Source organism: Panthera leo, chromosome A1, assembly GCF_018350215.1.
Source record: "Panthera leo isolate Ple1 chromosome A1, P.leo_Ple1_pat1.1, whole genome shotgun sequence".
Taxonomy (NCBI): domain Eukaryota; kingdom Metazoa; phylum Chordata; class Mammalia; order Carnivora; family Felidae; genus Panthera; species Panthera leo.
Window position 1 is genome coordinate 173857859 of NC_056679.1, and position 26639 is coordinate 173884497.

The 26639-nt window shown below is 40.4% G+C and overlaps 1 protein-coding gene, 1 long non-coding RNA gene and 1 pseudogene across 4 annotated transcripts in view; 2 read left to right on the plus strand and 1 right to left on the minus strand.

Moving 5' to 3' along the window:
- SIMC1 (SUMO interacting motifs containing 1) overlaps positions 1-1130 on the minus strand; it is a 77187-nt gene extending 76057 nt beyond the window's left edge. For all 3 annotated transcript variants that reach the window (XM_042946114.1, XM_042946105.1, XM_042946119.1), the window contains exon 1: positions 880-1130. In XM_042946114.1, the coding sequence (XP_042802048.1) occupies positions 880-1008 (129 nt within the window). In that variant the 5' untranslated portion in view covers positions 1009-1130. The remainder of the gene's footprint in view (positions 1-879) is intronic.
- Positions 1131-1284: 154 nt separating this feature from the next.
- LOC122224394 overlaps positions 1285-26639 on the plus strand; it is a 41191-nt gene continuing 15836 nt past the window's right edge. Inside the window, exons 1-2 of the long non-coding RNA XR_006204750.1 lie at positions 1285-1557; positions 5750-5880. This is a non-coding gene — a long non-coding RNA (uncharacterized LOC122224394). The remainder of the gene's footprint in view (positions 1558-5749; positions 5881-26639) is intronic.
- LOC122224388 lies at positions 23723-24330 on the plus strand (annotated as a pseudogene).

Sequence of the window (26639 nt, forward strand, 5' to 3'; positions counted from 1 at the left end):
GTACTCAACAGTCACTTGTTGAATACATCACCTTCTGTGAGAGAGACCACGGACATTGTGTTCTCCACTGTATCCCCAGCGCCTAGCACATCTAGCCCACATTAGGGGTTCTGTAAATATCTGTGGAGGATTCTAGAAAGGCAGGGACCATAGATATTTCATTCACCACCTCAGGACGAAGGACAAAGACTAAAGACTAAGGAGCCCGAAGGAAAAAGGGAGCAAGACGTTTCCCTCCCTATTCCTTTAGAGCTGGGTAAATGTTTGCTAAGCGAAATAAATCGCCCTCCTGCACTACTCCAAAACCGGGCCCCTCGCTCGGCTGCCAGGCCCTGGAGCGCGGCCACCATCTGGCTCAGGCTCAGGCCCGCGCTTCCCTCCCTCCCAGCCCGGGCTCCTGTTACCTCCCTGCACACATCTGTACCCACCACAGGCCAAACAATTACACGCTCCCGCGTCCCTGCCTCGAGATCCCCCAGGACCACGTCCCCCCAGCTCCCGCCCCCACCCGAGCTCCGGGGAAGCCGGCGGCCGGGCCTCACACGGCCGCTTGCAGCCGGCTCCCGCACCCCCAGCCACAGGCGCGCCAGGCCGCCGTCCATGTGCTCGGCCGCCGTTGCCAGCCCCGGCCCGCTGAGGCTGCAGCGCGGAGCCCGGGAGGCCCGGCGGCCGCGGCCCGGGCCCGCCGCGCTCCTCAGGGCGGGAAAGGTCGGCAAGCGGCGAGGCGGGAAGCGGCTGAAGCTGTGAGGCGCCAGGGGGCGGGAGGCGGTGGCGCGGGGGGACCAGCGGGCCGAGCCGGGGGAGCGAAGATGCGCAGCCCGAGCGGGGGCAGCGCTCCGGCCTCGGCGGGGCTGGGCGAGCGGCGGCTCGCTCACTCACCACGGTCCGGCGAGGCAGAGCGCCGGGGGTTCGGGACAGGGCCCGGCGGAGCCTCCGCGCCCTGCCCGAGCGGGCCCCCCCGGAGCTCTCGGAGCCGCTGTCGTCCGAGATCACGATGAAATCCTCCATGGCTTTGGGCCCCGGCCGAGGCGGCGCGCGGGCGGCCGGCGACCCGGACGACGGCGGCGGCGACTTCGGTTCCTGCTGCTGAGGCGGTGGCGGCGGCGACAACCGGAGCCATCACCCCGCCGGCCCCGCCCCTTCCCGCCCCGAGCCCCGCCCCCGCCGGCCGGCTCCGCCCCGCCCCTCCGGAGCCAGCCCCCCCCCCCCCCCCCCCCCCCCCCGCCGGCGGTGGCGAGCGGCGGGCAGCGGGCGGGTCGGGTTCTGGCCCCGCGGGCGCTGTGCTTGGCGGGGAAACTTATCTTCCTTTCCTGGGGAGGAAAAAAAAAGAGAGAGAGAGAAAATCAAGTCGCAGCCGGCTTGGGCCGGTGTTGCGGGCGGGCGTGGGAGACGCTGAGGCTGCGAGGGCTTCCCCAGCTGTTTCCAACTGACCCAAGTGTGAAGTGAGGTGTGAACAGGCGCCTCTGACTGAGCCCGAGCCCACGGACTGCCCAGGAGAGAGGCCCTTGAGGACCTGGCCTGCAACAGACTGGCTGGAGGGTCCCCCACTGACTGAGGGTAGGTGGCCTGGCCTGTGGCTGAGGGGGCAGAGACCACCCCCGCTCCCTTGTGCGCAGGTGCCAGTACGACTGTGGGATAAATGCCTAGAAGTGGAATTACTGGGTCAGAGGGGATGTTTCTGCTGTTTCGATAAATGATGCCAAATTACTCCTAAATTGTACCAACTGGCAGTTTCACCAACAATCTGGGTCACGCAGGCATTTAAACTGTGAGATTCAGAAACTTGGGCAGTTGGTAGCAGGATCAGAAACTTGAAAAAATGTACAAAGAGAAGCCCTGAGATGGCTCCCGCCAGGAAAAATGAGATGTTATGAATGAGCAAAGTTATAAAGATAAAAAGATATACCCGGTAGAGGGAGAAGTGGTAGGTAGGTGGCCGGTTGTAGGGCAGGAACAAGTCAAGATGGGGAAGATCTGTGTTACGATAAATGTTGGGTATTGACAAAATCCTGTCGTTCATGCTCCCGCAACTTGCTAATATGGGTTGACAGAACCAATGGGAAAACGTATTTCTCAGAAGAGGGATTGATTTCCAAAGGAATGGTTATCAGATGCTACCTGATAAGCACTGTCTAGAGCAGTGATTCTCAAACTTCAGTGAACATCACAATCACCAAGAAGACGTGTTCAAACACAGATTGTTGGGCCCCACCCCGGAGTTTGTAATTCTGGGGTACGAGGCATGAGGCTCTGAATTTATATTTCTGAAAAGTTCCCGCATATCGTTGATGCTGCTGGTCTGGGCACCATGTGTTGAAAACCACTGGTCTGGTGGGCAGGGAGTCTACTGCCAACGCATTTCAGAAGTTCTGGTTGAATGGCGAAAATCATCCCACTTGTGAGGGCATTCATTAAGTTGTCTTCACCAAATGCCATTAAACATTTGGTTTATTTGACTCCCTGCTTCTTGAAACACTGTCTTTTCTAAGCTTCTGTGACGCTGCACCTCTCTGACCACTTCTTTTCAGTCTTCCTAGATGACTCCTGCTCCTCTACTCACTCCTTGAATCTTATTTTTAATTTTTTTTTTAACATTTACTTATTATTGACAGAGACAGAACATGAGCATGTGAAGGGCAAAGAGAGGAGGAGACACAGAATCTGAAGCAGGCTCTAGGCTCTGATCTGTTAGCACAGAGCCCAATGTGGGGCTCAAACCCACAAACCGTGAGATCATGACCTGAGCCAAAGTCGGATGCTTCACTGACTGAGCCACCCAGATGCCCCATCCTTGAATCTTGATGTTCCTCAGAGTTCTAACAGAGGCCACCTTCACGCACTCTCCCTACACAGTGTCAACATGGCTGTAAGGGTAACTTTTATGTGGACGCCTCCCACAAGCTTATCTCCAGCCTTGCAGATGTATATTGAATGAATTAAAACCGAACCCCTGTCCCCTCGAAAAAAGCCTGCTTCTTCTTCTTCTCTGTTCCCTATCTTAGTGAGCGGTGGTACTACCAGCCAGCAATTGCTCAAGTGAGAAATCTGAGCATTATGCTTGATTTCTACCTCTTTCTCACCAACAAGTCCTGTCTCTTTTATCTCCTAAATATTTTTCGTGCCCATTTGCTTCTTTTGGCCTCTTCTGGGATCATTCTAGGCAAGCTAAGGTCACCTCTGGCCCAGTCTACTTTAGTAGTCACCTATTTAGTCTTCCTGAATCTATTCTTGCCCTCTTTCATTCCTTTTTCCACATCCAAAGTGATCTTTAAGAGAGTATGTAATCAAGCCCCCTTTAGTGGCTTCCTAATAACACTGTGTCTTAGTCACCACCATATTAACAAAATACCATGGCCTGGGTTACTTAAACAATAGAAATTTCTTTTCTTACAGTTCTAGAGGCTGGGAAGTCAAAGATCAAGGTTTCTGGTGAAACCTCTCTGTTTAGGTTGCAGATTTCTTTTTATAGCCTCACATGGTCTTTCCCCAGTGGGTGTATGCTGAGAGAGAGGGAGAGAGGGAGGGAAGGAGGGAGGAAGAAAAGAAGGAGCAAAGGAAAGAGGGAAGGAGGGAGACAAGGAGAGGGAGAGGGGAGAGAGAGGAAGGGAGGCAGAGAAGGAAAAAGAGAGAGAGAAAAGAGAGAGATTTCTTCCTCCTATAAGGCCACTAATCCCAGCATGAGTGCCCAATCTACATGTCTAATCTAACCTTAATTACCTTTCAAAGGCCCCATATCCAAATACCATCACATTGGGGGTTAGAGTTTTTTTGGGGGAACACAAATATAGCACTATAAACTTTTAAATGTAAAAAAATATATTTTTGTAAATTATATAAATATTATATTTATGTATAGTAAACATATGATTTCACCATAAGTAATTTTTACCCCCCCAAAAAAAAGGAATGGAAAAAAATTTGAACTCTATGATATGCATGTTACAGTGTTAAGGGATGAAGTGTACTGATGTCTACAAGTTATTTTGAAATGCATCAAAAATAGATGAATGTGTAGATGGATAAATATGGATAAAGCAAATATAACAAAATGTTAACATTGTCAAATCTACATGATACTTTAGCTTTTATGTAAATGTGAATGTTTTCATATTACATTGAGAAAAAATTTAAAATTAAGAAAGTGAATTATGATTTTATAACGTTTTAAAAAAAGGAGAGCAAAGATTATGATGAACCCTGTGTGCCCATCATCCAGCTTCAAGAATGATCAATCTTGTTCCACTTATATTCTTACCCACTCTGTCACAACACAGTGACACTTTTGAAACAATAGTGAGCAAGGTAGACATGGTCTCTGGTTTATGGTGATTATACTTTGTGGAGAAAGCAGACAATAAGCTAGTAAATAATTATAAATTATGACAAGTATATAACCAGTTTGTGATATACTTGTGAGATGTAACTTGTGAGATATAAATATAAAATAATTTTATTGTTTCTCCAGTAACCATCACCACTGTCTGTAGAAATCCTCTTGTTCTCTAGATAGTGAATTCCCTTAAAAAATAGTCTATTCTGGGGGTGCCTGTGTGGCTCAGTCGGTAAGTGACTCTTGATTTCAATTCAGGTAATGATCTCATGGTTCGTGACATTGAGCCCAGGATAGGGCTCTGCCTGGTTGGGATTCTCTCTCTCCCTCTCTCTCTGCCTCTCCTCTGCACATGCTCTCTCTCTCTGTCTCAGAATAAATAAACATTAAAAGATTTTTAAAAAAAAATATCCTGTTCTGGTCCCATTCCAAGCATTATGACTTAGGCTTGTCCATTTAAAGTCTTTAATCTCATATTTAATTTATAGCTCTTACCATTCTCCGGGTGCAGGTGGACTTATGGTTACAACAGCTCCTAGTGGAGAGGGTGGTAATGTCCCCTTCTGTACCCTTGACTCTTGTTCCTCCCAAGTAGGAATGAGGAAGAGGGAGAGAGAATATTCTCTGCAAGACTGTCCAGAAAGAATTGTTTGCTCTTTTTCTGCTGGTTGTTGCTGTTTCAATAATAGTTCTCCCAATGTGTGGGGAGTACAGAGGCTAGCTCTCTTACTTGGACGGGGCACACGGTTGCTCTCTGGGGCCTGCTCTGTGTACATCCTAACCTAGGAGAAGTCAGTCTCAACCTCTTTCTCCCAGACATCCCCACCAGTCCCTACCAGGGGCAATCTAACCTGTAAGCCTGTTGGGGGATCCTTGTTGTTTGGGGATCCTTGTCCGGAGGGGCTTCTTGGGGAGTGCCAGCAAGAGCCTTGAGGCTCAGCCATCTTCTGTGCTCTCTAGGAGACTCACACATGGAGATTTTGCATGCTTAAATCAGGAAGGAAAGAAATGCAGGCAGCTCTCATCCTGATGGCCTTTATCTAAGCCCACGTTAGCTCTCTTCTCCCTTCGCACCCAAGGACATCAGGGGCTTGTTCAAGTCATGGTTCCAGTAACTTTCAGACAAGTTCTCAGCTTGGGGAATGGGAAGAAGAACTGTTTGCTGCACTTTCACCTTGTGGTAAGGGAATGGGGAGAACAAGTTGAATGACCCCATCTTCTTTAGCTAGGGAGAATTAATGGATGGTTGCTAACTACAATATTCATCTGGATATATGAACTAATTGGAGAAAAATTTAAATTCTACTTTTGTTGCAGAATTTATGATAAAGTGGTTAATATTAGTAACTAACTTTTAAGCATAGTGATATGACTTTAAGGGTACAACGGTGTTCTGATCGTATATATCTTTCTCATCAGCCGTCCTGCCCGAAAGTCAGGAAACACAGGGGCCCTGGTTGTGTAATAAGAGTACATTTGAAAAATGCCTTGTCCTTATCTGAAAACCCAGATGGAAGAATACCAGCCCTGAAGTTGCTTTTCTTAAAACTGTAAGTAGTGTCACTTATGTTTTCTTGGTCATCCTGGATCTGTCTTGAAATACTCTGTTTACCCAAGGCTTCTAAAATCATAGTTTTTCACAAGCTAGTATCTTTGTGTGTTTTTCTTTTCTTTTTTTTTCTGGGAGATTTGTCTTATTTTTTTCCAGATTTATTGAGATATAGTTGACACATAACACTGTGTAAGTTTAAGAAGTACAATGTGATATTTTGATACATACATATGTTGTGAAATATTTACCACAATAAGGTTGGTTAACACATCTTTACCTCACATAACTACTGTTTTGTTGTTGGTATGGTGAGAACATTAAAGCTTTGCTCTCATAGCAACTTTCAAGTATACAATACAGTATTATTAACTATGGTCATCATGCTATACATTAGATGCCCAGAACTTATTCATCTTAAAACTGAAAGTTTGGACTGTTTGATTAATAGCTCCCCTTTACCCCCTCCCAACCCTGGCAACCACCACCCTCCTCTTTGTTTCTATAAGTTTAATGTTTTAGATTCCACATATAAGTGAGATCATAGAGTATTTGTCTTTTCCTGAATTATTTTCCTTAGCATAATGCCCTCAAGGTCCATCCACGTTGTTGCAAACAAGAAGGATTTCCTTTTTTTTATGGCTGAATAATATATGTGTGTGTGCGTGTGTGTGTATATTTTTCAAGGTGATACTTCTTAATAGACTTATTCCCCTTAAATAATACATTAATCCCTTGTAAACGGAGAGGCTAACGCAGTCATTTATTCATCCAATGATTACTGTATAGGTATCTCCCACTTTTCTGAAAGTTCCACATTATACCACTTTGCTTTTACGAAAGACTTAACATTAGTATCTGTTTTTGCTAACCAAAAGAAATCTGAAGAGGATTTTCACCCTTATGAAAAAAGGCAAAAAGCAAAAACAGTGTCCAGCATTTATTTTGCAGCCAGCCCTAAGAGTGGCAGCTTGCACCCCAAGCAGTGAGAGTGGCCCTGCCCAGCTCCTTTACCAGGATCTCCACTCAGCATCTCAGCAGCGAGCCACTGTAGCTTTGAACTGTGTCTGTGAGCATCTGTGCTGTATCTCAGTTTATTTTGTGCAACTGTTAGCAAGATGTGTCCTAAGGTAAGGGAAGAGCCTAAGAGAGGTTATTTTTGGGGTCTGGAAACACAAAAAATTCCATATAAATGAATGGAAATTGCTTCTTTGCTTTATGCCATTTCAGCTTATGAAGGGTTTCACTGGAGGACTCTAGTTTTGGATGGAAGGATGTGTTGAGTGCCTACTGGGTGTCAGGCACCTTGTTAGGGGCTGGGGATGAAACAGTAAGCAAGAGAGTCATGGGCTCTGTTCTCACAGAGCTGAGCAGTCCTACTTTGTGAATGAAGAAAACAAATCTCAATGTCTTACTTTCTTTTGAAAAATATGTATTTAAAAAAAATGTTTATTTGTTTATTTATTTATTTAGTTGGGGGGTTGCCTAGAAGAGTTTGCTGCAGTCGCTCTCATACATCTCGCGTAGATTATTTTTGCCAAATCTGATCACTTATGTATTTAAAACTTCTGAATAACATACGTATATGACCAATCTACAATAATCCTGATTCAAAAAAGAAAGTTCTTCATTCAGTCAGTCTAATCTGCACTGAAACTTTTTTATTTTATTTTATTTTTTAAAATTTACATCCAAATTAGCATATAGTGCAACAATGATGTCAGGAGTAGATTCCTTAATGCCCCTTACCCATTTAGCCCATGCCACCTCCCACAGTAACCCTCAGTTTGTTCTTCATATTTATGAGTCTCTTCTGTTTTGTCCCCCTCCCTGTTTTTATATTGTTTTTGTTTCCCTTCCCTTATATTCATCTGTTTTATCTCTTAAAGTCCTTATATGAGTGAATTCATATGATTTTTGTCTTTCTCTGACTAATTTCACTTAGCATAATACCCTCCAGTTCCATCCACGTAGTTGCAAATGGCAAGATTTCATTCTTTTTGATTGCCTAGTAATACTCCATTGTACATATATACACCACATGTTCTTTATCCATTCATCCATCGATGGACATTTGGGCTCTTTCCATACTTTGGCTATTATTGATAGTGCTGCTATAAACATGGGGGTGCATGTGTCCCTTCGAAACAGCACACCTGTATCCTGTGGATAAATGCCTAGTAGTGCAATTGCTGGGTCGTAGGGTAGTTCTATTTTTAGTTTTTTGAGGAACCTCCACACTGTTTTCCAGAGTGGCTGCACCAGCTTGCATTCCCACCAACAATGCAAAAGAGATCCTCTCTCTCTGCATCCTCGCCAACATCTGTTGTTGCCTGAGTTGTTAATGGTAGCCATTCTGACAGGTGTGAGGTGGTATCTCATGTGGTTTCGATTTGTATTTCCCTGATGATGAGTGATGTTGAGTATTTTTTCATGTGTTGGTTGGCCATCTGGATGTCTTCTTTGGAAAAGTGTCTATTCATGTCTTTTGCCCATTTCTTCACTGGATTATTTGTTTTTTGGGTGTTGAGTTTGAGAAGTTCTTTATAGGTTTTGGACACTAGCCCTTTATCTGATATATCATTTGTAAATATCTTCTCCCATTCTATCGGTTGCCTTTTAGTTTTGCTGATTGTTTCCTTCCTGTGCAGAAACTTTTTATTTTGATGAGGTCCCAGTAGTTCATTTTTGCTTTCCCTTGCCTCTGGAGATGTGTTGAGTAAGAAGTTGCTCTGGCCAGATCAAAGAGGTTTTTGCCTGCTTTCTCCTTGAGGATTTTGATGGCTTCCTGTCTTACATTTAGGTCTCTCATCCATTTTGAGTTTATTTTTGTGTATAGTGTAAGAAAGTGGTCCAGGTTTATCTTTCTGCAGGTTTCTGTCCAGTTTTCCCAGCACCACTTGCTGAAGAGACTGTCTTTATTCCATTGGATATTCTTTCCTGCTTTGTCAAAGATTCGTTGGCCATATGTTTGTGGGTCCATTTCTGTGTTCTGTATTGTGTTCCACTGATCTGAGTGTCTGTTCTTGTGCCAGTACCATACTGTCTTGATGATTACAGCTTTGTAGTATAGCTTGAAGTCTGGGATTGTGATGCCTCCTGCCTTGGTTTTCTTTTTCAAGATCGCTTTGGCTGTTTGGGGTCTTTTCTGGTTCCATACAAATTTTAGGATTATTTGTGCTAGCTCTGTGAAGAATGTTGGTGTTACTTTGATAGGATTGCATTGAATATGTAGATTGCTTTGGGTAATATCGACATTTTAACAATATTTGTTCTTCCTATCCAGGAGCATGGAATCTTTCCCCATTTTTTGGTGTCTTCTTCAATTTCTTTCATAAGGTTTCTATAGTTTTCATTGTCTAGATTTTTCACCTCTTCAGTTAGATTTATTCCTAGGTATTTTATGGTTTTTTGTGCAACTGTAAATGGGATCGATTCCTTGATTTCTCTTTCTGTTGCTTCATTGTTGGTGTATAGGAATGCAATTGATTTCTGTGCGTTGATATTATATCCTGCAACATTGCTGAATTTATGAATCAATTCTAGCAGTTTTTAGGTGGAATCTTTTGGGTTTTCCATATAGAGTATCATGTCATCTGTGAAGAGTGAAAATTTGACCTCCTCCTGGCCTATTTGGATGCCTTTTATTTCTTTGTGTTGTCTGATTGCTGAGGCTGACTTCCAATACTATGTTGAATACCAGTGGCGAGAGTGGACATCCCTGTCTTGTTCCTGACCTTAGGGGAAAAGCTGTCAGTTTTTCACCATTGAGGATGATATTAGCGTTGGGTCATTCATATATGGCTTTTATGATCTCGAGGTATGCTCCTTCTATCCCTACTTTCTTGAGGGTTTTTATCAAGAAAGGATGCTGTATTTTGTCAAATGCTTTCTCTGCATCTATTGAGAGGATCATGTGGTTCTTGTCCTTTCTTTTATTGATGTGATGAATCATGTTAATTGTTTTGTGGATATTGAACCAGCCCTGCATCCCAGGCATAAATCCCACTTGGTCGTGGTGAATAATTTTTTTAATGTATTCTTGGATCTGGTTGGCTAATAATCTTGTTGAGGATTTTTACATCCGTGTTCATCAGGGAAATTGGTCTATAGTTCTCCTTTTTAGTGGGGTCTTTGTCTGGTTTTGGAATCAAGGTAATGCTGGCTTCATAGAAAGAGTTTGGAAATTTTCCTTCCATTTCTATTTTTTGGAATAGCTTCAAGAGAATAGGTGTTAACTCTTCCTTAAATGTTTGATAGAATTCCCCTGGAAAGCCATCTGGCCCTAGACTCTTGTTTTTTGGTATAGACTTTTGATTATTAATTCGATTTCCTTACTGGTTATGGGTCTGTTCCAATTTTCTATTTCTTCCTGTTTCAGTTTTGGTAGTATATATGTTTCCAGGAATTTGTCCATTTCTTCCAGATTACCCATTTTATTGGCGTATAATTGCTCATAATATTCTCTTATTATTGTTTTTATTTCTGCTGTGTTGGTTGTGGCCTCTCCTCTTTCATTCTTGATTTTATTTATTTGGGTCCTTTCCTTTTTCTTTTTGATCAAACTGGCTAGTGGTTTATCAATTTTGTTAATTCTTTTAAAGAACCAGCTTCTCGTTTCATTGATCAAGAGTAATTTTTAATTAAAAACTTACATATTAAAAAATATGTGAACATGTAAATCAAAACCATTTCACACCCATTATGATGACTGTTATTAAAATAAAATGGAAAACAAGTTTTGGCGAGGATGTGGAGAAATTGGAACCCTTGCTCATTGGTGGTAGGAATGTAAAATGGTGCAGCTGCTGTGGACAACATTTTGGCAGTTCCTCAAAAAGTTAGACATAGAATTACCGTATGATCCAGAAATTCTATTCCTTTACCCAAAAGCATTGAAAGCAGGGACACAAATAGGTACTTATCCACGTATCTTCATAGCAACAGTATTCATGATAGAGACACAGGTAGAAATAACCTCTGTCCATTGACAGTTGAAGGGATAATCAAAATAGAATTCTATTCAGACTTAAAAAGGATGGAAATTATGACAAAAGATATAACATGGAGGAAACTTGAGGACACCATGCTAAATGAAACAAACCAGTCACAAAAGGACAAATATTGTATGAGTCTACTTATATAAGTTACTTAGACAGGCAAATTCATAGAAATAGAAAATAGAATGGAGTTATCAGGGGCTGGGGGGAAGGGAGAATGGGTGTTATTCAATAGGTACAGAGTTTCTGTTGGGAAGACGAAAAAGTTCTAGAGATGGATAGTGGTGATGGCTGCACAATATTGTGACTATATATTAATTCCATTGTATTCTGCACTTATAAATGGTTAGAATAGTAAATTTTATGTGTATTTTACCACAATAAATATATGTGAATATTTTCCTTTTATTAAAAAATCAAAACGTTATGGACAACATCAGAGGCCCCTTTGACCACGTCCACTATCCTGATCCCAATTCCTCTCTTCATTGTTTTGTGTTTTCTCCTCTAGAGTTTTTCTGTATATTTGCCTGGATTTATATTTACTTAGCAAAATGACATATATTTTTAGCTTTAGCCAAAGAACATGTCTGCCTTGGCATGGGGATTTGAAACCATCACTTGCAGTAAAAATGTTCTAAGCAGTAGGACTTTCTGCCTTATTAATGGGGATTTTTTTTGTGTGGATATACATTTTTAAATGTTTTTATTTATTTTTGAGACAGAGAGAGACAGAGCATGAGCAGGGAAGGGGCAGAGAGAGAGGGAGACACAGAATCCGAAACAGGCTCCAGGCTCTGAGCTGTCAGCACAGAGCCCGACGCGGGGCTCGAACTCACAGACCGTGAGATCATGACCTGAGCCGAAGTCGGCCGCTTAACCAACTGAGCCACCCAGGCGCCCCTGGATATACATTTTTTAAAAAGTTGTGTTTTTCTCTCATTTTTCTTTTTTTCATTATATGGTGTTTCAGGGAATATGGCCAGAGTCGCAAAAGATGAGTCCGCAAACAAAATGCAGTTAAGTGAAAGTCCTCATACTTGAGTAGGAATGAGGCCCCAACTCTAGAATGGAGCTTCTTTTTGTTACGATAATTGCTAACGACTACGTGCATAAAGTCAGCTAAGCAAGTGTGTTAATCAATTTAATGGTTTAGGTTTCCAAGGTTGAATTTTGAGTTAATTGGTGTCTACAACACTAGGAAGGGTTAGGTGTGAAGGGGGATCAGGCCCTGGACAATGTTAATGGCTGCGTAAACATGTCCTAAGGCCTTGCACCTTCTCCAGCCCTTCCCTTTTGAAGTCTTTTCCTTTGATGCTTCTCTCCTGCATCTCCCACAATATGGCAGGGTCAGTGCCTACAGAGCTGCTTTTGTTATCCCACAGCTAGCCAGCTCAGATTTCTCCCATGCCTTAGAGAACACTTTGTCCTTCCTGAGGGACTCCAGGTATAAACTCCCAGTTTCAGGTCACTCCTAGCTTTTCCACTGGACTGCTTTAGTAGACAGGCCCTCAGTGCTGCCTACTAAATACATAACTTTATTTAAATAATTTTCTTATCTTTTCCCCTTTTCCATCCCTGTTTCTAATTTGCTGAGATATCAAGTAGGGCCAAATCTTTATAAAAATTGTGTTTTCTCCTCTATGTTTAAGGATGATACATCCTCATTTTGAGAAAATTAAAGCAATTTAGAATGGTTATAAAACAATGTGCAACCACATCACACTTTGATAACTTTTCTAGACATCTCTGAATGGTGAATACTCACAGGTGCAAACCACACAATTTTAGACAAATAGGATCATACTATGCACATTGTATTGCAATTGGCTTTCTTAAAAAAAATACGTCCTTAAAGTTTTCTGTGGATATAGATTCACATTATCCATTTTACTGGCTCATAATATTTTAAAAATAGTATGACATTGTTTTCTTATTTAATAGAAAAGCACAAAGAAACAAAAAAGTGTATCACATTCTCTCAACCCTGATCGCCTACACTGAACAGTTTGTAAAATTAAAAACACATCTGTGAGATTAGGAAATTCATGCTACAAAAAGTTACAAAATAAAAAGTGAAAGTTGAGAGCCACCCACACTTTCCTAGTTTATTCTTCCCAAGGCTAAATGCCTTTAATTTCTAGTGAATCCTTCAAAACATGCAAAATCACTTACATATATGTATTTCTATCTTTCTAATTTTTGTGTTTTTTTTTTAAATACAAAACAGATCAGTATATAGAGTTATTTATGTTGCTTTTTTGTTTTGTTTGTTGTATTTGGGGGATCATTCCTTAACTGCAAGGTAAATGTATCTTTTGAACAGCTGCGTAAAAAGTCATTTGTTAGGATGTGCCATAATTTACTTAGTTCCCTGTGATGGATATTCTGATTGTTTCCAGGGTTTTGCTTGTTTATTATGCAGTTTTGATTCTACTATTATCAATAATGTTGCAAAAATCATCTTTGTACTTATCTTAACAAGTCCTGCCAGCATATCCATAGAGAAAATCTTAAGCATTGGGGATTGGATTACAGGGTGTATGTGTTTTACATGTTGGTAGAAATCGCCAAATCATCATCCAGAACGGTTACACCAAATACCATTACAACAAAAGTGTTTGAGAGTGCTTGTTTCCTAAAATTCCACAAGCATTAGTTATCAGGCTTTTTAGGTGTTGCCAATCAAATAAATTAAAATTGTTATCTTGTTCTGATTTGCATTTACTTTATTATGAATGAATTTGAGATAGTTTTGAAATGTTCTTTGGCTGTTTGTAGTTTTTCCTTGAAACTGTTCATGCATTCACTGTATTTTTTTCCTCCTAGGCTGTTCATCTTTTTTAATAACTGTCACTAGAATTTGTGTGAATAGATAACATTTATTGAGCAAGGAATTACATTGCTTGGATAATTTATTCAACTAATTACCTAATAATGAACAGTTAGAATGTTTAGAATATCACACTACAGTTTCAAGCTTCATGTACGTGCGTCTTTATGCTCTGAATAAAATATGTCTTTAAGTTAGATTTCCAGAAGTAGAATTGCTGGTTTAAAGCCCAATTCCTTGTCAAAACTTTCAAAATAGCATTGTTTGATGGGGGAATAGTCCAAGTTAGGAAGTGGGAGCAAAGAAAGAGGCACTAAATAGGAGATCCTGATTGCAAGGCTAATCTGCTCTAAATTAGAATTGAACTAAAAGGCTAATTGGTGATGTTATCATCCTAGCTGCTTTCATCAATAAGTTTCTTAAAATCCTGAATCTCCTTTGCTAATTGGTGCCTCCTGGGCGTCTGCAAATTCTCCGGAAGGAAAAAAAGAAAAAATGTCATTTTCAAGTGAAATAATAGTATTAAAACATAATCATAAGCACATTTTGAATCATTGTATGGCCATGCAGTTTTAATGTTGGCTTTGCATTTCTGTTTACAATTATCTGGGTGGTGCACATGGTTTAAAGGAACATTTGGCATTAAGGTAATTTATGAATTTAAATTGATTGGAGGAAAGTAGCGGGAGACTTGAATAAGCTTACCTATAGGACTGGTTCAGTTTAAGATCCTGAGTTCAAGCTGAGTTCAAGAGAAGCTGTGCACAAAGCAATCCATTAAATTAGGATAATTTAGGAAGTGATTTGGGGGAGGATGAATTGCATAAATCTTGTCTTTGTACCTAATAACTTTTTCATTAGCAGGTAGTATAGTAGAAAATACAGAGCAAAGAAATTTACATTTCTGATTGGAGTTATAATTGGACTAGGATACCAGTTCAGGCCAAATTGCATTAATGACCACAATGCCAACCTTAGTTTTACAGGGGTTATTAGGTAACACTACGTTAAACCAGGCTTTCCAGGATTACTTGGGCAGTATGAGGTCTGCCTTGATATCTGCAAAGTTAAGAAGTGAAGTTATTCTCACCACTTTGTACAATATTATTACCTGAACAGACGTTTTGTGCATTCATATTTTTGACAGACAAAATCAAATAGGCAAAAATTGGTTTGCTCTCATTTTTTGTTCTAATATGCATTTATTATGAATATATATATACACACATATAACGTTAATAATGTTAATCTATTTTCTTTTTTTTTTTTTTTTACCAGCGTTACTTTTTTTTTTAATGTTTATTTTTGAGAGAGAGAGAGAGAGAGAGATTGAAAGAGAGAACATGATTAGGCAAGGGGCAGAGAGAGAGGGAGATACAGAATCTGAAGCAGGCTCCAGGTTTTGAGCTGTCAGTGCAGAGCCTGATGTGGGGCTCCAGCTCACAAATGAGAGATCATGACCTGAGCTGAAGTCAGACGCTTAACTGAGTCACTCAGGCACCCCTCCTTTTGAAAACAATCCAAGATAACAAAACCCTTTCTTTTGAAAACAATCCTTGAAAACACCCTTTCTTTTGAAAACAATCCAAGATAAAAATCTGCCATTTAAATTTTCTATTGTCTTTGTTACCTCCACAAGTATATTCAGTTTTACATACTTACAACAATGTTATAGCTAGCGTTTTGAATTTTACATTTCATTTAACATATACCATAATTATTTTCCCATTTTGTTCGTCTGTTTTTATTCTTAATGTTTATTTATTTTTGAGAGAGAGACGACAGAGTGCAAGCAGGGGAGGGTCAGAGAGAGCGGGAGACACAGAATCCAAAGCAGGCTCCAGGCTCTGAGCTGTCAGCACAGAGCCTGACGCAGGGCTCAAACATGAATGGGGAGTTTGTGACCTGAGCCAAAGTCAGATGCTTAACCGACTGAGCCACCCAGGCACCCCAATCTGTTTTTATTCTGATTTTCTGTTGCGTCATGCATTTTCCCTTGACCACCATCATGTAACCAATGTTTGCGTAGGTATGTGAGTCCACACATTTTTCTCCATAACTATGTAAGCATTTACAAAGATATAGATACATGCATACACATATAAATAAATATATAAAATATATATTAAAAGATTGTTAATTGTCATTTACTTTTACAGAAGTATGGTCATAAATTATATCTATTTCTCAGTTACATCCTTTCTTGTTTAATTCATTAGGGCAGCCGGACAGATCAACTTGATTTTTTTTTAACATGAAATTTATTGTCAAATTGGTTTCCATACAACACCCAGTGCTCATCCCAACAGGTGCCCTCCTCCATGCCCATCATCCACTTTCCCCTCCCACCTACCCACCATCAACCCTTAGTTTATTCTCAGTTTTTAAGAGTCTCTGATGGTTTGCCTCCCTCCCTCTCTCTTTTTTTTTTCTTCCCTTCCCCTCTCCCATGGTCTTCTGTTAAGTTTCTCAGGATCCACGTAAGAGTGAAAACATATGGTATCTGTCTTTCTCTATATGACTTATTTCACTTAGCATAACACTCTCCAGTTCCATCCACGTTGCTACAAAAGGCCATATTTTATTCTTTCTCATTGCCAAGTAGTATTCCATTGTATATATAAACCACAATTTCTTTATCCATTCATCAGCTGATGGACATTTAGGCTCTTTCCATAATTTTGCTATTGTTGAAAGTGCTGCTATAAACATTGGGGTACAAGTGCCCTATGCATCAGCACTCCTGTATCCCTTGGGTAAATTCCTAGCAGTGCTATTGCTGGGTCATAGGGTAGGTCTATTTTTAATTTTTTGAGGAACCTCCACACTGTTTTCCAGAGTGGCTGCACCAGTTTGCATTCCCACCAACAGTGCAAGAGGGTTCCTGTTTCTCCATATCCTCTCCAGCATCTATAGTCTCCTGATTTTAGCCACTCTGACTGGAGTGAGGTGATATCTCAGTGTGGTTTTGATTTGTATTTCCCTGATGAGGAGTGATGTTGAGCATCTTTTCATGTGCCTGTTGGCCATCTGGATATCTTCTTTAGAGAAGTGTCGATTCATGTTTTCTGCCCATTTCTTCACTGGGTTATTTGTTTTTCGGGTGTGGAGTTTGGTGAGTTCTTTATGGATTTTGGATACTAGCCCTTTGTCCGATATGTCGTTTGCAAATATCTTTTCCCATTCTGTTGGTTGCCTTTTAGTTTTGCTGATTGTTTCCTTTGCAGTGCAGAAGGTTTTTTCTTCATAAGGTCCCAGTAATTCATTTTTGCTTTTAATTCCCTTGCCTTTGGAGATGTGTCAAGTAAGAAATTGTTGCGGCTGAGGTCAGAGAGGTTTTTTTCCTGCTTTCTCCTCTAGGGTTTTGATGGTTTCCTGTCTCACATTCAGGTCTTAATCCATTTTGAGTTTATTTTTGTGAATGGTGTAAGAAAGTGGTCTAGTTTCATTCTTCTACATGTTGCTGTCCAGTTCTCCTAGCACCATTTGTTAAAGAGACTGTCTTTTTTCCATCGTATATTCTTTCCTGCTTTGTCAAAGATTAGTTGGCCATACATTTGTGGGTCCAATTCTGGAGTCTCTATTCTATTCCATTGCTCTATTTGTCTGTTTTTGTGCCAATACCATGCTGTCTTGATGATTACAGCTTTGTAGTAGAGGCTAAAGTCTGGTATTGTGATGCCTCCCGCTTTGTTCTTCTTCTTCAATATTACTTTGGCTATTCGGGGTCTTTTGTGGTTCCATACAAATTTTAGGATTGCTTGTTCTAGCTTCGAGAAGAATGCTGGTGTAATTTTGATTGGGATTGCATTGAATGTATAGATTGCTTTGGGTAGTGTCAACATTTTAACAATATTTATTCTTCCAATCCATGAGCATGGAATGTTTTTCCATTTCTTTGTGTCTTCTTCAATTTCCTTCATAAGCTTTCTATAGTTTTCAGCATACAGATCTTTTGCATCTTTGGTTAGGTTTATTCCTAGGTATTTTATGATTCTTGGTGCAATTGTGAATGGGATCAGTTTCTTTATTTGTCTTTCTGTTGCTTCATTATTAGTGTATAAAAATGCAACTGATTCTGTACATTAATTTTGTATCCTGTGACTTTGCTGAATTCATGTATCAGTTCTAGCAAACTTTTGGTGGAGTCTATAGGGTTTTCCATGTATAATATCATGTCATCTGGAAAAATCAACTTGATTTTTTTAATAGCAACATAGCTAGCTATATTATAGATGTACACATTATTCATCAATAGAGAGTTCCTCCATTGATGGACTTTTAAGTTTTCAAGTTTGTTTGTTTTTAAGTTTACTTATTTTTGGAGGGGGGAGGGGCAGAGAGAAGGGAGAGGGAGAATCCCAAGCAGCTCTGCACTATCAGGGCAGAGCCTGACGTGGGGCTCTATCTCATGAACCATGAGATCATGATCTGAGCCAAAATCCAGAGTCGGAGACTCAACTGACTGAGCCACCCAGGTGCCCCAGTTCTCAAGTTTTTTGTTATTACAAACAATGCCACAATAAATATTCTTGGGGCACCTAGGTGGCTCAGTCGGCTAAGTGTCTGACTCTTGATTTTGGGTCAGGACATGATCTCACGGTTTGTGAATTCTAGCCCTGCACTGGGCTCTGCACTGACCGTGTGGAGCCTGCTCCACATTCTCTGTCTCCCTCTTTCTCTGCCCCTCCCCTGCTCTCTCTCTCTCTCAAAAACAAAGAAACATTAAAAAATATTCTCACAGATTCATTCTTAGATTGTTAGGACTAGGATCCCTAGATCAGAGGGTATATATATTTTTTGTTTTTAATGTGTAATGCCATATTACTTTAAAAAGCTGTGTGTAGACCTTATTTGGATCTTGATTCAAATAAACTATAAAATTGAGTATATTTATAAGACAACTGGAAATTTGAACACTGACTAGATAATTCATTAAATTAAGGAATGGGGGCATTTTTTAGGTGTGATAATGGTAGAGATACATACTGAAATATTTATGGATGAAATAATTTATTTCTACTAGAGGGAGAGAAGTGGACTGAAGCTGATATAATGGGAATTCATTATACCATTGTCTTCTTTTATATATGTTTGAAATTCATAATAATAATAATAAAAGCTACAAAAATTCATATTATATAATGTGTGAGAAAACCTGTTCCTTACATTTCCCTTAGCACCAGATATTATCACTTTTTTTATTTTTGTCAATCTCATGCATGAAAAAAGATATTTGTTGCTATAATTTGTATTTACCTTACTACTAGTGATGAGGAAAACAAAGGCAAGAGAAATGCAGCTTAAATTAAATCTCCTTACAGCTTGCAGCTCACTGATAGACACTTGAAACATACAGAACGTGACCTTCCTCAAGCAAGTCATGGCTGCCTTAGTGCCTTAATGTTTTTGTTTTTATTAAAGACTAAAAGTAACCTTATCTTAACAGCCAGCCCCTCAAGGTCCTGAAAGCCTTGCTTCCCAATTCCTTAGAAACTTACTTTATCTCTATCTCCCTCCCTCCACAAACCTAAAAATATATAATCATTCACTCCTCACAGCCCCAGTTGTGCAGCTCTTTCTGCCCACGGGTCCTGTCCCCGTGATTTAATAAAATCACTTTTTCACACCAAAGATGTCTCAAGAATCCTTTCTTCGCCATTTGCTCACGAACCTCATCACTAGATTATCTTGAGAAAGTGTAAAGCTTCCTTACTGGCAGCTAGCAGCCAGGCCATGATGCTCTCAAAAGAACATAAACAAACTCACTAGACTATAAGTAAGAGGTACACAAGGCCACTCTGTGACCATTTCTTGAACAAGACATAAAAACAATAAAATATCCTCTACTTCTGACTTAACTGAGTGACAGCTGCTCCTTTACCAATGACAACAGGTGCCTTGCTTTAATCCTCCTACTTCTAGATAAAAATTGTTCAGCTATCCAGCCACTAAATTGCCCCAACTTTTTGACAACCTCCAATCCATAACTGGTCCTTACTTCTTTGACTTTTCAGGGAATAATCTAGTACAAGTCCAAATAATATGAGAAACTCCTTCCGAGGTTCTCTTGCTGAGGCCTCTACAGGTTCCTCTGGAGTACTTTCTCCCTTGCTGTGGGAAGGTAAATCTAACTTTTTTATTATGGATATTGTTATGCCCAGAATTCGTGATCCCCAAAGACCACTAGGGAGCCGAGTCCGATGCAAAAGCAAAGAGCCTTTATTCGAGCTAGCTCGAGCTCAATCCCCTACCTGCACCGACGCAGCGGTGAGATACCAGGGAAAGAGAGATACCAGGGAAAGAGTTTCAAAAGGACAAAGGTTTTATTGGGGCCTAGGGGCAGTTGGTGAGGTAATGGCTATGGCCTCAGCTGATTGGCTGGGGAAGGGTCCTGGGGAAGGGTCCGAGTCCTGTTAGGCAGGTGAGGGGGGGGGTTACTCAAGGGGAGGAGGTGTGGTCAAGGTGAAGGACACAGAACAAGATGGAGTCGGCTGGCGTAGGCCCGCCCTTTCAGATATTTTCCTGGAGGCCTTTGATCAGCGGGCTTTATTTAAAGCAATCTTGTCAAAGTTTATCATCCATTTGGATTTCCTCTTTTTTGGGACATTCTCCCAGTTCAGTGGGTAGTTCTGAAATTTTCCCTTTTGTTTGAGAGTCAGTCCCATTATTTACCTTCCCCATTCTTCTCTAGGAGCCATAGGTGCTACTTCTTAGAAGAGGTAAGAGATATGGATTATTATTCGAGTTGGATCACTGCGGGTTTGATGGCATTAGCAAGAGTCTTCAGGATCTTATTAATTCACCAGGAATGCTACTGGGAGCTAAGCTAAGTTGGATCTCTCCATTTGCTTCAGACTCTTCAGGTTATTTTCTTGGCCACCAGTCTAGTTTGGCTAATGTTGATGATGTGCGTGTATACCATTTATGCTCATTTCATTAGGTATTAAGGGAGAAAATTCATCTTAACTCGGAAGTCTGACATTTATATTAGATTTTGCTTTATATATTCATAAACTCTGATGTGAGATACATAAAAATGCAATACTTTTTTTGTTAATTGTTCTTTTATTGATATGAAACACTACTACTTGTCTCTTTTAGTGCTTTCCTCTTGAATTCTACTGTTTGTTACATTAACATTGTAACATACATAACATAATCTTTTGTTTGGTGTGCTGGGAAAATATTTTGATCTTTAAACCCATGTGTTTTCATCCAGATGTAACTCTCTATTCAGATGACTAGACTCTGAGTCATCCTCTGCCTTAAGGGAGGTTGTCCCAATAGAACCAGAATACAAAAGAGGCAAATTCTTGGCTTGCAAATTTCAAAGCTGGGGCCTAGGTGTAAGACACCCGGAGCCAGTTTCTTCCCCCTCACTCAGAGGAGAGAAGAACCAAGTCATCTTCTGTTTGGTCTATGCTATTTTCTTAGGTGTTACTTCTCTCTTTTGTGGGGTGTGTGTGTGTGTGTGTGTGTGTGTGTGTGTGTGTGTGTGATTTTTGATGTTAGTTTTCCTCAAGTGTTTTGTCATTCTAGGTTGAGTGTTCATCTTAATTTTTGACGTACCCTTTTAGCCTATTGTGAGTGCTGAATCTATTACATCTTTTTTTTTAATACTTATTTTTGAGAGAGAGAGAGAGAGAGACAGGCAGAGCATAAGCAGGGGAGGGGCAGCGAGAGAGGGAGACATAGAGTCCCAAGCAGGCTCTAGGCTCTGAGCTATCAGCACAGAGCCTGATGCAGGGCTCGAATTCACAAGCTGTGAGATCATGACCTGAGCCAAAGTTGGACACTTAACCTACTGAGCCACCCAGATGCCCCTGTATATCACATCTTGTTGCCAGGAAAGAATTTGGACTTGTTGCTGGATGGGGTATATTCTTTAGTATCTAGAATGAGAACTGGGGACAACCGTATTATTACCATGGGCACTGCAATGCTTTGCCTCTTTTAGGTGCTTCTATTGACATTTCTTTTACTGCAGTTGCTTGACAAAAGCTGGGGAGGATTACCTTACCAGTTGCCCATGTCTTGTTCTGATTTCCCCATATCCACTGTCTCTGGGGCTGGAGAAACTTAAAGTTGCTCTCACCTTTTGCTTCAGTTTTTTTCTCTGCAGACTACTCAGCCTAATCTGGAGCCAATGCAGAGTTAGTTAGGGGGTATAGTCCCCCCCACCCCCAACACTGCTTTTTGTCAGGGTTAGAAATGCACAGTCTGGGATGCTTCCAACCAGGGGAAGGACTAAGATGCTGAAAGAGTCAGTTTTTATAACTGAACAGCATCTCCTCTGGCCCAGTTCCATGCTTGAGCAGTTCCAGGATCTGGATCCCCTGGGTATTCCGGAGGGTTCTTGGATTTTGTTCCAAATCCCTTCTCCAGCTCCCTGGGGGCTGAGGGAGTCTACCCAGTGCTTCAAGTGTGCAGAATGTGCCTTATTTTGATAAGATATATTTTCCTGGGGGAAGATCAGGACTGGACACATGCTGCTTTGTCCCTGACTGTTTCAGGTGGATTTCTGCAACTGGTAGGCAGATATGACTTCCAACTAAGTTGGTGCCCACCTGTGTCCATTGCTCTTCTCTTTAGGAGACCCTTGCTTTTTGGTTAATGGGAGCTGCTGCTGACACTTGGGCAGCTTTTTGTTTGGGAAGTTAGAAATGGTAAACAGGCAAGATGGGTAACTGTAGGCCTTTCCCCAGGGCCAGGTATTAGCATTGCAAATATGGCTCTTCAGTTCTAGTTAGTAAGGTGATGCCCAGGGAGAGAAGGAATTGTGCCAACTAAAGAAAGATTCTTTCTTATTTATGATTTTCCCCACCAGCAGGAGGTTTTCAAAGCACTGCATCTGTTTTAGAAGGCTCTGTGCTAATTATCATTATAATAATTATTATAATCATAATGTGAATTTAAATTTCATTCATAATCTCAGGTGTGCATAAAATGTAATTTTATTTATTTTTAGTACCTCTTCAATTTCTGACTCTGCATCCTCATTCTGCATAATGGAAGACAACTCCTTGCCAACTGAGGTTGGACCCCAGTAATCTTGGTCAGCCTCTGCTAACAAACTTGGACATTGTCCAACTCCCCCAGATTCAGTGATGGCCTTTACTGGAGCCTGCTTCAAACTTTGCTCATTGCCCTATAAAAGAATTTTGAACATCTATGTAACTCCTTGCTCAATTTTTAATTGACATTTAAACTTTTCATCATAAATTTAAATCGTTATAAAAGATTTATTAGCATACTGCATATATTGATATTTAAAAATCGAACTATTATCCCATACTTTTAAATATATATAAATACTATAACAATTTAATTTAATTAAAAATACCTTAGGGGCATCTGGGTGGCTCAGTCCATTAAGTGTCCAACTCTTGGTTTTGGCTCAGGTCATGGTCTCATGGTCATGAGATGGAACACCAAGTCAGGCTCTGCTCTGGTCATGGAACATGCTTAAGGTTTTCTCTCTCTTTCCCTCTGACCCTCTCCCTTGCTCATGTGTATGCTCGTGCTCCCTCTCTCTCTCAAAAAAAAAAAGGTAAAAAAAATACCTTAATATTTTGGAGTGCTTGGATGGCTCAGCCAGTTGAACATCTAGCTTCGGTTCAGGTCATGCTCTCTCGGTTCATGGATTTGAGCCTCGCCATCCGGCTCTGTGCTGACAGCTCAGAGCCTGGAGCCTGCTTCAGATTCTCTGCCTTCACCTTTCTCTGCCCCTCCCCTGCTTACATTCTCTCTCTCTCTCTCTCAAAAATAAATAAAACATTAAAAAAAAATTTTTAATACCTTAATATTTTAAGAGGAGGAACCAGGTAAAGATGCCTGCTTTCACCACTTTTGTTAAGCATTATACTTGAGGTCCTATCCAGAGTAATAAAGCAAGGCAAAGAAAAATAAAAAGGTTGCAGATTGGAAATAAAGAAGTAAAACTGCCTTGAGACGGGCTTTCAGGTGGCCCTGGTCGGGGAAGAGGAGTTGCATATATCGCTTCAGCTGGCATTTTGTGAGATGGCTGCTGATATTTCTGAATCCAGTGGGCATGATTGCAAAGGAGAGCCGAGGGGCAATACCAAGTTACATGAAGACTACCCACTTTGAGTCCTCTACTGTGGAGTCTGTTCATTACTAACAGAGTACTGTGAATATATGCCTGATGTCGCTAAATGTCGACAGTGGTTAGAGAAGAATTTTCCAAGTGAGTTTGCAAAACTTACTGTAGAAAATTCGCCCAAACAAGAAGCTGGAGGTAGTGAGGGTCAAGGCACAGCAGGGGAAGAAGAAAAGAAGAAAAGCAGAAGAGAGGTGGAAGGGGTCAAATAGAGCAAAAAAAGAAGACTGTACCACAAAAGGTTATGATAGCCAAAATTCCCAGAGCAAAGAAGAAATATGTAACAAGAGTATGTGGCCTTGCAACTGTGAAATTGATCTAAAAGAAGCACAAAGATTTTTTGCTCAAAAAGTCTCCTGTGGTGCCTCAGTAACAGGAGAGGATGAAATCATCATTCAGGGAGACTTTACAGATGACATAATTGATGTCATTCAGGAAAAATGGCCAGAGGTGGATGATGATAGCATCAAAGATGTTGGAGAAGTAAAGAAGTGATTTTGAAAATTTCTTTCTAGGGGCGCCTGGGTGGCTCAGTCGGTTAAGCGTCTGACTTCGGCTCAGGTCATGATCTCACAGTCCGTGAGTTCGACCCCCACGTCGGGCTCTGTGCTGACAGCTCAGAGCCTGGAGCCTGCTTCGGATTCTGTGTCTCCCTCTCTCTCTGCCCCTCCCCCGTTCATGCTCTGTCTCTCTCTGTCTCAAAAATAAATAAACATTTTAAAAAAACTAAAAAAAAAAAAAAGAAAATTTCTATTTAATGATTTGAACTGAGAGTTGATATGGCCAAAGGGAGAGAGGCCTTTTAAAAAAATGTATATTTATCCTACAGTAAAACTGTAGACTACCCTCACCCTTGGCATTTTCACCGTTCTGTTCTGTATCTGTTCTGTACCTGTTTTTTTTTTTTTTTAAATTGCCAAAGTCTAATAAACAGGGGAGACTGTCATGCTTATGCATGAAATAGAATTTAGTCAAATAAAAATTTTTGGTCATTTGGTACTGACTTTTCTCTTTCTCTTTTTAACTTTTTATTTTTGAAAAACACTCGATTTTTTTTGTGCAAAGCCTTTCTGTTTACTACCTTAAAATAATCATGATTTAATGAGTTAATTTTCTTAAAAATAGTCATGATTTAATTAAATCATGATTTAAAGCTGAGTAATGTTTTAAAGAATTTGAATTTTGGCTTTCATCACCATTAATGATTATCTCCTTGCTTCTTTGGTGTGATAGTTTTGAGATGCTTGGGCATCTAATAGATTTGTGGTTGAATTTGCCTCATTGTTACCAAACAAGTCCACTTGGTGGTCACATTAACTTAACGTTGGTAGGAGTTGTTCATTTCTGGAGATTATTTGGTTAAGTATACTAAAGCCTTAAAACCATCTGTAGTCTAACCCAGTAAGCCACTTAGTTGACATTATCCTAAAGATAGAATCATTCTTGCTTAGAACTGTGGGTGAGGGTGTTCATCACAATGTTACTTATAAAGAAATTGCAACTGATATAAATGAACAATTGGGAAATGGTTAGAGAATGATGGTGTACCATATGGTAGAATTTTCAGATATTTTTAAATATTTTCCAAGGGTACTTTGGAAACATGTTTGATGATGTTAAGTAGGGGGTCGGATCCCAAATCTGTTTTATGCATTATTATCACCATTGTTTTGAGTGAAAGACCATTCAAAGATGCTGCAAGTTCTTGTTCTAGCTATAAATTCTGAGAGTAAAATTCTACCCAACTGAAAAGAATATACACCCATGCTGTCTCTATATATATAGGTAGTCTGGGAAATAACAATTGAAATGAGTCTTTCTCAAGAGAAACAGTGACAATGAATTTTAATGAATGCACTAAATGAATTTAAACTTTGTTTTTATAAGGGTCTTAAATCAGGTGCTACAAATAGAAAAGAAGACTCCTGGTATTTTAAATTGCTATAGACACCTTTAAGAAAGTTAGAACCCATTGTTTATTGCCCTGCAAATTACAACCTTGAATGAATGAGTGGTTTTTTTAAATAATTAAAATCTTAGAAAAAATGTGTAATAAAGATGCAAATTAAGAAAATGAAATTCTGCATTAACTGTGAATTTTACTAAATATGAGTATCTGATGAAGCAAATTTATTCATCAAGAAGACCATTTGGTACGTGTTGTATATGTATTCTGTTAGTGTTGGAAGATGTCTATGTGCCTGTATCAACCATGTGACTTCATGTAAAGATTCTGAATGTTCACAGTTCTTGGCAAATGCAGTTTTAATCCACATAAAGCCAGTAGTGGATGTTACTGCAGGATAGGGTAATGGAGGGTTAAAATTGTCCTAGTGTAAACAAACAAGCAAAAAAAAGAAGTAAAACTGTCTTAATTCACAAATGAAGACCACTCAAGTGAAAATAGGCTATTTATTCAGAATTTGTTATAGCAGGTAGCCACAAACACTTGGCTTTGGGAGAGACTAAGAGTCAGGCAGGGGCCAGGAAAGTTTTCTAATGAAAAAAAGGGAAAGCTTTCAGCATGCACTGATTGAAGGCTCTTGGCATGGGGAAGCTAGAGATGGGTTAACTAGAAGTCGGCATCTTATGTGATGGTTTGGGGAGCATATTTATCTTTTTCTCTTTGGTCTTGAGTTAGAAGCAAGATAAAAGAAATAGGGAAGTGGGCTGTCACCGATCGAGTTCTGACCATTCTGGGTTGATTGCTTCAGAGGTTGTAATTTGGCTTCCTAGAGTGGTTGCTGCAGGGGTTGTGGGTCAGAGTTCTGTTGTTATACATGGTCTGGCTTTTTTTTTTTTTT